This window comes from Herpailurus yagouaroundi, unplaced genomic scaffold (genome assembly GCF_014898765.1).
Source record: "Herpailurus yagouaroundi ecotype Mexico unplaced genomic scaffold, PumYag 253, whole genome shotgun sequence".
NCBI classification, from domain to species: domain Eukaryota; kingdom Metazoa; phylum Chordata; class Mammalia; order Carnivora; family Felidae; genus Herpailurus; species Herpailurus yagouaroundi.
Genome location: NW_024412470.1, coordinates 10206388 through 10220742, shown reverse-complemented (window position 1 = coordinate 10220742; position 14355 = coordinate 10206388). Strand labels below are relative to the sequence as shown.

The window sequence follows — 14355 nt, the reverse complement described above, 5'->3', positions numbered from 1 at the left end:
TTATTTATTTTTGGGACAGAGAGAGACAGAGCATGAACGGGGGAGGGGCAGAGAGAGAGGGAGACACAGAATCGGAAACAGGCTCCAGGCTCTGAGCCATCAGCCCAGAGCCCGACGCGGGGCTCGAACTCACAGACCGTGAGATCATGACCTGGCTGAAGTCGGACGCTTAACCGACTGCGCCACCCAGGCGCCCCAGTTGTCTATGTTTTTAACAGCCTAGAAGCTCTGAGGTCCCCATACTCTTGGGATTTTTATGGAGGCTTCATGGTTCAGGCATGATTGATCATTAACTCCATTTTCATTCATTAACTCCCCCCTTCACCAGAGAATGGGGAGTGGGCTGAAAATTCCAGACTTCGAATCTTGGCTTGGTCTTTCTGATGGCCAGCCCCCATCCAGGAGCCCACCCAGAGTCACCTCATTAGAACAAAAGACATTCCTGTTACCTAGGAAATTACCTGGTTTCAGGAACTCTGTGGGCAGAGACCAAAATATATCTTTCTGTTATCTCACAGGTACTTAAACTTATATAGTGGGAGGTAAGTGCTGCCTCATACAATAGGAGAATCTCTAAACCTAGGAAGATGGTCAGATGCTTTGGCCCAAAACTTCTCCTAATAGCATGTTGAATAATCAGAGAAGGAAAACACAGGGAGTGAGAAAAAGAAAACAACAAGCAAAGGAGAAGTACCGTGAATTTGGCCTTAATGTCACTAAAAGAAGTGTTGTTTTTTAAAAATCGCATTTTCTGGAGGAAATGCAAACTGGTGCGGCCACTCTGGAAAACAGCATAGAGGTTCCTCAAAAAATTAAAAATAGAATTACCCTATGACCCAGCAATAGCACTACTGGAATTTATTCAAAGGATATAGGAGTGCTGATTCATAGGGGCACACGTACCCCGATGTTTATGGCAGCACTTTCAACAACAGCCAAATTATGGAAAGAGCCTAATGTCCATCAACTGACAAATGGATGAAGAAGATGTGGTTTATACATGCAATGGAATACTACTTGGCAATGAGAAAGAATGAAATCCTGCCATTTGCAGCAACATGGGTGGAACTAGAGGGTATTATGCTAAGTGAAATAGGTCAGTCATGTTTTCAGTCAGATGTGGAACTTGAGAAGCTTAACAGAAGACCATGGGGGAGGGGGAGGGGAAGGGGAAAAATTAGTTTCAAACAGAGAGGGCAGCAAACCATAAGAGACTCTTAAATACAGAGAACCCCCCCCCCCCCCCCCCCGCCCCGCCCCGAAGGGAAAATGGGTGATAGGGGCATTGAGGAGGGCACTTGTTGGGATGAGCACCGGGTGTTTTATGTAAAGCGATGAATCATGGGAATCTACTCCCGAAACCAAGAGCACACTGTATGTTACCTAACTTGACAATAAATTGTATAGAAATAAGTTAATTAAAAAAAATGATAATAGGGGCGCCTGGGTGGCGCAGTCGTTAAGTGTCCGACTTCAGCCAGGTCACGATCTTGCGGTCCGTGAGTTCGAGCCCCGCGTCAGGCTCTGGGCTGATGGCTCAGAGCCTGGAGCCTGTTTCCGATTCTGTGTCTCCCTCTCTCTCTGCCCCTCCCCCATTCATGCTCTGTCTCTCTCTGTCCCCAAAATAAATAAACGTTGAAAAAAGGAAAAAAAAATTAAAAAAAAAAAGATAATAAACATGTTTTCCTAAACCATTTGATAAAACTCCGTTAATGGAAGGCTAGGTGATAGGACCTAGGTTCAGAAATCCTAAAGAATGTACCCTCCACTTGAGGCTCATTTACTCTCTGCAAATACAGGAACTATCATCTCTTCGGAAAGGGTTATTAGCCTCAGTATAACATACAGGAAAAAGGCCCACGCTTGGAGTCAAAGCTCCTAGTGTTCACCCTGCTCAGTCCTCAGCCAGATGTGTGACCTGTTATCAACTAGTTCAGTTTTACTGAGATGGTTGAGGTACGTGATCTTTAGTCTTCTGTGGGCTCTAAAATTCTGTAACTTCTACATGATAGGCCAATGACAATTATTTTTACTTGAATTGATTGTAGGTTTTAGAAGGCCAGTAACTCGTGAGTTTATTTTTTGATGACAATAAATTTCCATGAACTCAAAGAATTAAGTCTCCATCTTCCACTTAGTTTTTTGTTGTTTATTTTTTAAACAATGGTATTTTCCCACACAGTACAGTTTAAGCATTCAAGTTGCGACAGGGGAAATACTCACTGAATTTGTCATCATTATTTTTGGCTTCTATTTTTATGAGAGCCTTGTTAGTTTCCTAGTTTCGATAATTTATTTTTCAAATAGATAGTAAGCCGCAGTGTATCTGATTTAACACTTGGGGATTAAATTGCACTTATGGAAATGGATTAGAATGGTGCCATGTTTCTTTCAAAAAGGGCTTTATCTTAGTATGAAACACCAGATGCTTCATATTTATTGTAAAGTAGAGAATTTTGGAGACTTTTCTATATCCCCTGATAAGCTCACTGTTTTGATTCAGTTGATTTAGTGATGGAAATGGCCACACACTGTGCATATATAATGGATAAGTGAACCAAGCAAATAAATGCTGAAGAGTTTGCCACATTTTACCTGCCCGCCAGTTGTGTACAAGGGTTCCATTTTTTCAACATCTTGACAACACTTATTTTTTTTTCTTTTGATTATATTCATCCCGTGGGTGTGAAATGGTTTGTCAGCTCATAGTTTTCATTTGCATTTTACCAACGGCTAATCATGCTGAACATCTTTTCACGTATGTTTATTGGTCAACAGATCATTTTTCAGTTTGGTTATTTGTCTTTTTATTACTGGCTTGTAAGAGTTCTTTATATTTTCTAAATAAAAGTCACTTACGAGATACGTGATTCGCAAATATTTTTACTCATTCCGTGGGTGTGTCTTTTCACTTTCTTGAGCAAACCTTATTCTTAACTCTGGTTAAATTTTGGTTTCTTGAACTTTCTGCTAAGTTTTCTAAGTGTCTCAAGCTGTGAAGTAACCTGATATTCTTTGAAAGTAGAACTCGATTCTTTTTTTAAAAAAAATGTTTATTTCTTTTGAGAGACAGAGAGAGCACGAGTGAGGGAGGGGCAGAGAGAGAGAGGGAGAGACTGCACCAAGGAGGCTCTGCATGGTCAGCACAGAGCCCCACACGGGGCTTGATCCCACGAACTGTGTGATCATGACCTGAGCCAAAATCAAGAGTCAGACGCTCAACTGACTGAGCCACCCAAGCGCCCCAAAAGTAGAACTAGATTCTAATTTAAAACTGCAACAGAAAAGAGTAGCTGTTACAGGAACCAGTATTTTTTGGTTTTTTACCATGGGCCCAGCATTGCACTGAGTGCTTTATCACCCTAAAATGTAGGAATTCTTACTCCTGTTACCTGTGTGGAGAAACAGAGGCTTGAAGAGGCTGGGTCGCACTAAGAAATTGGAATGCCAGTGCACCTTATTTTCTTAATTGCTATTCATATTTTATTTTGTATCTTCATAACACACCATCATGTTTTGTAGAACGATGTTATCTTACAGCTGTGTTCTTCATTCACTAATAATCCCGAAATTTTTCTCGGGTGTATTGGAACCTAGTCGTTCATTTCTGCTCTTGGAGCTCTCCCTCTTTGAAACTGGAATTTCTTAGTTTCTGACCAAATCTTTCCACTAATACAACCTTTTGATTTTTTTCCTGCCACCTCCAAGTTGGCTCTTTCAAACTAACTTTAATATTTGTCAGTGTTTAAAAAATATTATGAAGGTCAACTTGCTGTTACAAAGTAATTAAATGTATATTTTAGGCAATGTAAATGTCTTTCAGATTTTAGCCACTGTCAAGAATTTAACTGGTCTGCTTCTCCTTTAAAATGTGGCCCAATGGATTAGTTATAAATTGCTGTGTAACAAATTACCCCAAAACGTAATTGCTTAAAACCACATTCAGTGTTTCCCAGTTCCTGTGGGTCAGGAATCCAGGTGTTAGCTGGGTGCCTCCGGCCCCAGGTCTCTCACGAGGCCACCGTGAAGCCACCAGCTGGGGCTGCAGGCCCATTCTGAAGGCTCGGTTTGGGGAGGATCCATGTCCAAGTTTACTCACATCATTACCATTGGGTTTCAGTTCCTTATGAGCTGTTGGACTGAGTGCTGTGCTTTCTCACTAGCTGTTGGCCACAGGCCTCCCCCAGTTCCTTGCCACATGAGCCTCTCGTAGGACGGCTCACAGCATGGCATCTGGCTTCTCTCAGAATGAGCAGACAGGAGAGTGCTCCCAATAGAAGCCACAGTCTCTCTCTCTCTTTTTTTTTATGTTTATTTTTGAGAGAGAACACAAGCGGGAGAGGGACAGAGAGAGAGAGAGAGAGAGAGAGAGAGAGAGAGAGACATAGAATCCGAGCTGTCAGCACAGAGCCCAACATGGGGCTTGAACCCACAAGCTGTGAGATCATGACCCCTGAATGGAAGTCAGACGCTTAAATGACTGAGCCACCCAGGTGCCCCAGCCACAGTCTCTTTGTAACCTAATCTCAGAGTTGATAACCCATCAACTTTTATCCTTTTTCAGTCACTGGAAGCAAGTCACTAACTACAGTCCACACTCAACAGAAGGGTGCCAAGGGTATGAATACTGGGATGCAGGGCCCACAGAGGTTGACGTTAGAGGCTGTCTGTCACATGCAGTGAATGTGTTGTTCAGTCGTGAAGTATCCCACGAGTCATGGCGTGCTTAGAAAACTGGCATATGTAACTCCATCATGCAAACAAGTGATAATTTTCAGATAGTATGTATTGGAAGTTGTCTCCATCCTAAAATGTGTGTGTGTATTTAAAAGTATCTTAATTATAAATACTTGCTACTCATTCACTTTATTGAGATGGCGTTCGAGTCCTGGGACAAAATCAGGAGAGAAATTTTTATGTGTAACTTCATTTTTTTTTTCCCTTGACTTAGAAAGATGGACGTTGGTCAGTTTCAGTAATGAAAGACTTTGGCCGGTGAAAAGAGGATTTCCGTTTGAACACGTTGGGCGTGCCCAAGAATATTTTTCTTCCTCCTAAACCTTACTGTAAACTTCAGGCCTCATCTGACAAAATAAGTAGTTCAGACTGGACTTTAATAATTCATTTGTTCAACAGGGCTTTACTGAGTTACTCTTACAAGTCATTATGAGTTGCACCTGCAATTAAAGTCCACACTCCTCCTTCGGCCTCCATGGCTCAGTTGATCTCTGTCCATCTCTCCAACTTCCTTTCCAGTATCACCACCACCCCACCCGCCTTGTTCTTTCCACCAAGAGCCCACAGTTCTTCTTGTGCATCTTTGCCCTGGCTGCTCCTTTATGCCTCAGGCCTTTCCATCTTTCTGGAAACCTCTTATTCCAGATGATCACATGGCTCACTGCTTTACTTCATTACCTTCTCTGGTCCCTCATCGCTGCCACAAGGAGGCATCCGTTCACCACTCTTCGCGATGTAGTAAGGACCATCAAAGGCCAAGGACACGGTAACAATGATGTTCGAGAAAGATTATTCTGCTGGCAGTGTGCAAAATGACTTGTATGTAGGGGCGCCTAGACGGCTCAGTGGGTTAAGCGTCCAACTTTGGCTCAGGTAGTGATCTCACAGCTCGTGAGTTCGAGCCCCACGTCAGGCTCTAGGCCGACAGCTCGGAGCCTGGAGCCTGCTTCAGATTCTGTGTCTCCCTCTCTCTCTGCCCTCCCCCCGCCTCCACTCACGCTCTGTCTCTCTCTCCCTCAAGAATAAATAAACATTTAAAAAAATGTTTTAAATGACTTGTATGTACACAGAGGTTGGACTGAACGTGCATGAGCAGAGACAACAGTTAGGAACTTTCACACTCACGCAGGTGTCCATCGATAATGGTCTGATGTGGAAGAAAGGACTGTGTATTTTTTTTTTTTTAATGTTTATTTTTGAGAGAGAGAGAGAGGGAGAGACAGAGCATGAGCATGGGAGGGGCAGAGAGAGGGAGATACAGAATCCAAAGCAGGCTCCAGGCTCCAAGCTGTCAGCACGGAGCCTGATGTGGGGCTTGAACTCATGAACTGCGAGCTTATGACCTGAGTCAAAGTCAGGTGGTCAACCGACTTAGCCACCCGGGCGCCCCAAGGACTGTGTGTTCTTACGCAGAACAGAATATACTCCAGAAAGTGGCAAGTAGTGCTCCAAAACCACATTACTTTTTCTTGACCATGTAATTGACCTCATTTTTTTTTTTGATGTTTATTAATTTTTGAGAGACAGAGACAGAGCGGGGGAGGGGCAGAGAGAGAGGGAGACACAGAATCGGAAACAGGCTCCAGGCTCCGAGCTGTCAGTCCAGAGGCCGACCCTGGGCTCGAACCTCCTGAACAGTGACATCATGACCTGAGCCGCAGTTGGACGCTTAGCCCACTGAGCCAACTGACCTCATTTTTAAAGGATCCTGTTTAGCTCTTTGCGTACAATTTTATCCATTTTATTGCCTCTGCCTCAGAGACTTGTTCATGAGAAATGCTTCCCTCCTGAACACAGATGTCTTGCTGAACATGTAGGATGTCCATGGTTACTCTGATTATGTCTGTTTAAAAATTTTTTTTTTCAACATTTATTTATTTTTGGGACAGAGAGAGACAGAGCATGAACGGGGGAGGGGCAGAGAGAGACGGAGACACAGAATCGGAAACAGGCTCCAGGCTCTGAGCCATCAGCCCAGAGCCTGACGCGGGGCTCGAACTCCCAGACCGCGAGATCGTGACCTGGCTGAAGTCGGACGCTTAACCGACTGTGCCACCCAGGCGCCCCTGATTATGTCTGTTTAGCACAGGGGAGATAGCTGAGCTTAAATGGAAAACATCTGCTATTAGCCTTTCTGTTTACCTGTCATAGGGAATGTACGGGGTCAGTCTTCCCCGAACCGGCGGTCCAGTTATCTTTGTCTTTTCAGTGAGATTGCAGACCACTCTTTCTGCTTCTACGCTTGTGTCGAGAACCCCGTGAATTTTTCAGAATTCACGTCAAGCGGTCATGGCTCCTGAGCACGCTGTTGGCTGGTCCCCCCCCCCCCCCCCACCCCGGTCACTATCTATAGCCTACCAAAAACCCACGTACCCTTTGAGACCATTGTTATTGCAGGCATTCTGGTTCTTGTGTTTTCTGGACTATATATAAAGTTTCTTTGCACATATTTCTTTGTCACCCATCTGTGCCAAGGACGTTTTGGAGACCGCAAGAGACGTTATTGTGGGTAAGTAGGCCCTTTACCAGAGCCACTGCACAACCCAACCCCTGGTTAAGCTGGATAAAAACAGGAAGCGCCAGAGAAGGAGCAGGGAGTTCTTTATCGGGAGTGAAGACCACCAGGCCGGAGGGGCTGTGCTAGAAGGAGGGAGCTCTTCACAGGGGCGCACGTGGGTGTGCTCTCGCTCCCGAGACTCCCTCAGCCCGTAGACGTTTCCCGGTGGTGTTGGCAACAGCGTCTACTGGGCATACCACAGACTTTCCCAGAGGCCTTTTCAAGGAAGCTTACGGCCAACACCCTCTGTGTAAAGGCCCATGACTCTCGGGAGCGTGGGCTCTTCTGGAGGTTTTTTCCGAGGGAGCTATGATTTGGCGGTTTCTCTACTTCCAAGCTCCCTTCTAATTGTTTTTCCCCTTGTTCTTAAGCGCAGTGATTTATTTTTTTTCCCCCTGTATTTTTCACATGCTTGTGGAAAGAACAGATATGTTTCCATGGTACTTAGCATGTTGTAAACTGCATCGTTTTCCAGGCAGTGAGCTCAGTCTCCTTAAGCCCGTGTTCCTCAGGTAACCCGTGTGTTCCGAGGGGCGGGGGAGGAGTCGGGACCAGCTTTCACCTTCCCTGCTCTCCTCCTGGGGCATCGCCCACCGCGCTGCCCACTCCCAGGAAGTTTCCTCTCCGAAACAACATTACTTCTCTCCTTACCCCTGTTCCGGTTGACCCTCTATTACAGATGGAGACAGTCTGACTCTGCCGAGAAATCTGACCATGTTCTGCTCATCCTTGAGCTACATGATTTGTTCACCGTCCTGCTTTGGTCTCTTCCTAGCACCACCCCTGTGTGGAACTCTGGTTTTCTTCTCATTTCTCCGCTGTATACAAGTGCCGTGAGGGCAGGAACTTCGATTTTCTTGTTGCTCTACCTCTGGCCCCTGAGATGGTGCCTGAGATGTGTCAGGTGCTTGATATTTGCTGGATGTTTGGCCGCTTCTTCGTATTTCACCGTGGTGTATAACTAGGCTGCCAGAGACCCAGCAGCCCGCCGCAGATGGCGTAGGAATTCAGGGTTCGGGGAATGACCGCACGTGTGGAGTAGAGACGGGCGGACTGTCTTTTGTCCTCTGCCATCTAAGTGGCGGACCCAAGCGATCTTGGATTTGGACATCCAAGTCCCTTCTCGCCTCTCTAGCCCCACGCTCCCCCTTTCCATCTCACACTCTATACTTCAGCGACACCTTGCACAGAACGTCGCCCCATGACTTCATGTATTTGCTAATGCTTATCCATCCCTCTCTAGAATTTCCGCCACCTCAGACCAGGCTGAAGAAGCCTTCAGAGCTCAGCTCAAGTGTCACCTCCTTCAGAAAAGCCGGCCTCCCCAGGCAAGGGAAGGCCCCTTTCTCTTTGTTCTCATTACGCCACACGCATACCCGTATCACACTTATGCCACTGCCACCGCGTTTTATCTGTTTACATAGCTGGCTCCCGAACTGCATGGCAGACGCCTTGATCGGGGGCCAGGTCTTACTCATCTCTGTTTCTGCAGCACCCAGCACAGTGCCCAACACATAACAGCTGCTAAGTAAATATTTATGTAATTGAATCATATTGATCATATGAACAAACTCCCACTGGGAGAACATCAGCCCTGCCTTATGTATCTGAAAAAAGCCCTTGTGTAGTACAGTCTATTAATTGAGAGCTGCCGTGCTATACATAGGAAGTTGGGTATTTTAGTCCCTGCTTAGAACATAAAGGTTAAATTGAGCATATTCATAGTTCTGTTGAGATTACATCGTGGCTGTTAGTGCGAAAACAGGTAGTGACTACAGTGTGCGGTTGTTTGGGATTTGCAATGGCCAGCTGCAGTCTAGGGGCTTTCTGCGTCTCGTGGTGTTTTGACTAGATGAGCTAATAGTGTAAAAGTAACAAGTCACTGTTGCTCCGTGGAAGAGGGTGGCTGGCAAGCCTTCTCTGCTTTCAAGTCTTGCTCTAAAAAAAAAAAAAAAAAAAAAAATCCCAAGAAAGGCAGATTCTTTCAAGAAGGTTTATGGCCTGCATTTTCTAAGCCTTCAGCCTGGCTCTCCTCAAGATTAGCGGCGACCCGCATAAACGACGTGGTGGTTCCACTTGTGTTACTCAGGACGGGCCCCCAGATGTTCACTGAAGAACCCCAGAAGGAAGAGCTGTCACAGATCCTGCTGAGAAGTACTGAGTTACAAGAAGCCGGTTGGGATAACTTCTCCTCGAAATGAAAGAGAGATAGGAAACTTGCCAGGTTTTCTAGCACTTTCTTAGCACTAAAAAAGGACTTAAAGAAGCTCTTAATACTTGCCAGGTTTTCCTTTCTGGAACCATTTCTGCTATGTGATAGAGAGCCGCTGCTCCGAAATCTGTTTGGTTTTGTTTCCTCTCCCCTCCCCTCCCCTCCCCTCCCCTCCCCTTTCCATACACTAAATCATCGAACTCAAAAGACAGGACGATGTTTTCAAGATAAACAGATAAATCCCACATTGTTTCCAATGCAACAACTTCCTCTGGACTCTTTCGCTGTCTCCATAGGGTAAGGCTCAGTCACACTTGTATTAACAGTGGAAACAGGCTGCAGCAAATCTTTCGTATGGCGGTGTCACAAGCATTAATTCAACTGTCACACCACCGCAGCCACCGTCACCTCCATCCGTGGCAGAGACGGAGAAGACGAGACCGCGATGCAGTGGGAGGTCAAGGCTAGACGCCAGGGTCGCTGATTGCTAGGGCTCTTCTGTGCTCTGGACCTTGTGTTTCTTGCTCCCCGGAGAGGCGCGTGTTACCTGTGGCGTCAGGCGCGTGACCTAAGCTTTGCTCTCCCAGCCACCCTGCCGGTCAGGTGTTACCCTTCCTGTTCCTGATGAAGTCACAAAAGCCTGCTTTGCTTGCTGGCTTCTGATCAGGAGAGCTGGCCTCCAGGCCCCCGTCCGTAATCCCGAAGCCCTCTCCACCTCTCCACGTGCCACACCGACTCCACACGGCCACCGTGCGTTACATTTGCTGTCACTCGGTAGCCTGGCCGTCCTCCACAGACACCCTCGTGTTCCCCCCTTAAGAACTTTGGAAATAGGAGCGGTTATCCTACCCTTTGTGGCAGACAAAATACTGGACCCGACGCTCTTGTTAAAACCGTTGATTCCCGGCGCTCCCGCTTGACCCCTCCAGCTGCCGCCCCTCTAACTAGAGTGAAGGCCCAGACCTCGTGCTGCCTGTAAGGCGTCTGGTGCCCTGGTTCCTCCTCCGACTCGTTCTCCTTCTCTCCCTTCACTGTCTCTGCCCAGGTGCGCTGGCCTCCTCGCTGGGCCGCAGATACTCAGGGCCTTGACTCTGGCTGTCCCCTGGGGCCTGAAGTGCCCTTTCCCCGGGTGCCTGCAGGACCGGCCCCCTCGGTTCTGTCAGGGCTTGATCAGAAAGTTCTCTTTTCCCAGAAATCATCTTTCCGGTCACTTGTTCCAGACCATGCCTTACTTTCGATCCTGGTCTTCGTCATTTTCAAGCATTCTGTGTACTTGTCTTGTTCACCATCTGCCTCCTGCCCCCTGGGACAGAGATGCCCTTGTCTGTCTAATTCACGTCTCAGCTGCAGAACAAGGTGGGCGTGTGGTAGGCACTCGGTGCGTATTTGGCAAATGAAAACAAATTAGCAAACGAAAGATCAGGGGTGCCTGGTTGGCTCAGTCAGAGGGACGTGTGCATCTTGATCTTGGCGTTGTGAGTTCGAGCCCCGCACTGGGTATAGAGTTACTTAAATAAATAAGTAAATCTTTGAAAAAAAAAAAAAAAAGAAATTGTAAGATTCAGAGAGGTAAATTTTTTTTTCCCAAGGGGAATTTTTCCCCCAGAAAATGATGTGGCCCCAGAAGTGCCAGAGCTTGAACTGACACTGGTCTCCTGACCCACACGGTCCGTGCTCTTTGAGCGTGGAGCCCAGCAAGGTCAAAATCGGGAAAAAGTTGCAAGTAGTGTTACCAGGAAAACCCAGTTAATTATGAACACTTTTTATATAATATGCACTTTCTAAACAATTGTTGCATCAGTTAGCGTATCACCCTCAGTCAGGCTGGGATGGAGAGCAGCCTTCCTTTGGACCGTCTCCAGGCAGCAGGAATAAGGAAGTCACAGGACTTCATGCCAACATACTTATTTTCTGGGCCTTCTGAGTCTGAGCCTCTAAAATGATGAGCTGTGTCATTTCAGAGTCCCTTGCAGCTCTGACTTATCTTCACTAAATCACAGAAGTGGACGAGATGCCGTTTTCTCTTGCATTTGCCCAATTCCATGCACACAAGGTACGCACAGTTGGTTCCGGAGATGAACTGGGGTTGTGCCTTCCTGTAGCTCCTCCTTTCTCATAGATGATCCACACCCATGTGCTCAGTGTCTTTATGTTTGTGCAAAACGTAGGCTTTTCGTCTCACCGTGTTGCGTCGTGGGATCATCTCGTGCATCGTCTGTTGCGGGAAGACTACAACTACTGCCTCTGCAGCGTTTCCCAAGAGGCAAACAGACCAGAAGGCCAGGCCACGTAAGGCCAGGGAACTAAGTCAGAACAGTGACTCGTGGGTCCAGAAAGGATGCCTGTCAGCGGCAGAGCCCCGCCCCCACCATTCTGAATTAAGGACATGCACGCGGGTTGTCAGACCTAAAAAGAAGTGCAGTAAGTCAGGCCATCGTTGTCCAGCTGTGTAGACAGTTTTGGCAGAGAGGCTTAAATGCAGCGTTTAGCACTGTATCTCAGCCTGGTTCATTTCCCTGTTAAAAATTTCCTCCACAGAGAGAAAATGCAGTTCTTTGGACGTGGTGTCCACATCCTTACGAGCAGGAGTGAGCTTTCCAAGCTCCTTCACAAATATGAGTTATTAAAATGCACGGTTTGAGGCTGGTGGGTCCCACTCCTGTTATATTGCTGCACAGTGGTTTATAACAAAGTGAGCCTGCACGCCGTTGCAGGATAGAACACGTCAGAGAAAGTTTGAGACAATGAGAGTGGCAGGTGAATTACTGAACTTGGGATTTGGTCAGTAACTGCACCAAAACTTCTATCTGAAAACAAACTAAAAGAACACACCCGCATCTTCAGTCACCTTTCTCTTAGTCCATTTTCTCCGAAAGGAATGTATCTCTTCCTTCTTCTCCCCAAGCACCTCCGTATCTGCACTCGGTTAAAGGCAGCTCTATTAATTTCTTTGCTCAAACTGAAGTGTCTTGGATCGATCATAACCGTTACGCCTGTCGCTGTACCCGCTAGTGTCTGGATTTCACAAATAGGTCTTGCGGTTTCCAAAACACCGTCTATATTTACTCCTGAGTGACTTTTCACAGGGAGAAATTATAATCGATCCTTCACAACAGAACTACAGACAGGACAGATTTACCCTTTGTTAATTTCTGTTACACTTGGGCACGCTGTTACTTTGTCTTGTAATTTTTCCATACCCCATTTTCTGATTGTAGACTCCTTACAGACAGAAACTGTTACGAGATCATCTGGCACAGGATCCATGCTGGTTCTGTGAACGGTAGCAGGTGACCGGGAACTTGGCTAGACACGTCCGCGAAAGCAGTCCCTGCCCCGAGTCCACCCCGGGTCCGCTGAGCCCTCAGCCACTTGCTTCTGTGAGCACATTTCCTGTGTCTCCCACCCAAGTATTTCCAGAAGATGCTACCGGGTGCCTGCCTTCAAACCTATAGCCTTTCTCGTCCAGGAGTAAATGCTGGGAAGAACCTCCCGCCTTTTCCCCCTGGTGCTAACGCTCCTGTGAGGCAACTGCGGGTCCTCTAAAAAGATGATGTTTTGGCTCTATCAGTGACACCTATTAGCTGTTCATGAGAGAGCATGAGAAATTCTCTGGAGTTCGAAACACCAAAATGACATCCTTGGTAAAAAAATCTCTTTTTTTATGATTTGAGTATCGTGGTTAAGAGCAGGAATCTCTGGGACTTTGGCCTCGAAGCTGTTCTCAGAGCGCGTGGTATACATTCCACGAGGGCCTTGGGGGACGGAGCAGGCTTAGGTTGGAGTTTCCAGCCCGCTTTGTCATCGTCACAGCTGAGCGGAGTGCTGGAATGTGACATTTAGTCAGTTGTGCCCATTCCTCATCCAGTATTTATCATTTTCCCGTGTGGCAGCTCTTGTGTTAAAAAAACAAACACCTGCTTTGATTTTGCGAGGTTAGTTTGTAAAACACATGAGAGGAAGAAACTCCTCTCCGCTGGACTTCACCCCCGGGTTTCACCCCTCACTCTCTGCTCCTGCTTGTTCCTCAGCAAGTCGGATGGCGTTTACTGACCGGAGCATTTTATGGTTAATTCACCTTTAAACTTTCCAAAATGCCATCTGGCTTCGTGCCTGCAGAGCCAGGACTTAGGAGCCTTGTAAAATGACTGCTGCCCTTTTCCCAAAGAATAGAAGCCACAGAGAGACAGAGAGACAGAGAGAGAGAGAGAGAGAGAGCGAGCTAGAGAGAGAATGGCTTCCCTGCTAAAAAGAAAAGTTACTTTTTATGGCTCAGAGAGTAATCGTGTAACTACAGCAAGCGATGGCTTGTCTGTGTCTCACTTTATAATAATTGAAAATCGTGATAAATTCTTGGAGAAGGTGCATTTGTTCTAAGATCCCTAAGTCGTGCTGTTTGCAGACGTATGTGGTACTGGTGTCAGAATCCACTGAACGGAAAAATCCCTCAATGTGTAGAGTAATACGTTCTGAACGACTCTGTGTTACGAAGTCAAAAACACTCCACAGTCGTTAAGCTGTTTCTTTTGAGTATCTGAACAAGGGTAACGGCCCGTGCCTTCCTCACTCCGTCGGTTGGGGACTTGAGTTCATAGCAGAGCAGAGCCTTAATTGATCTTGGTGGCGACCTTCCAAGCTCTTCAGGCACATATCCTCCTTTTTCTGTAGATAATGTAGAGATCCTTCCTCGCTTGTTAGGCGGCTTCTCTAGATTGGTGTCTCACCCTAGCAAAAGGGAGCGTCCTTCCTTCCATCTTTTCCAGAATATTTTCTCATTACTCCATCTGCAGGAGTAAGGCGGACATTGAAAATGCCCAGGTGAGGGTCAGCCACCTGTCAGGCACTCATC

At 46.6% G+C, this 14355-nt stretch overlaps 1 protein-coding gene across 4 annotated transcripts in view; it reads left to right on the top strand.

The window, feature by feature from the left end:
* The window catches only part of ATF6 (activating transcription factor 6), a 209274-nt gene that overhangs the window by 169804 nt on the left and 25115 nt on the right, over positions 1–14355 (top strand). Inside the window, exon 16 of one of the 4 annotated variants that reach the window (XM_040460899.1) lies at positions 12736–13166. The exons of the other annotated variants lie outside the window; for them this stretch is intronic. Coding sequence (XP_040316833.1) covers positions 12736–12800 — 65 coding nt within the window. The 3' untranslated portion in view covers positions 12801–13166. Of the gene's footprint in view, positions 1–12735; positions 13167–14355 lie in introns of those variants that run through there. 4 annotated transcript variants of the gene reach the window in all.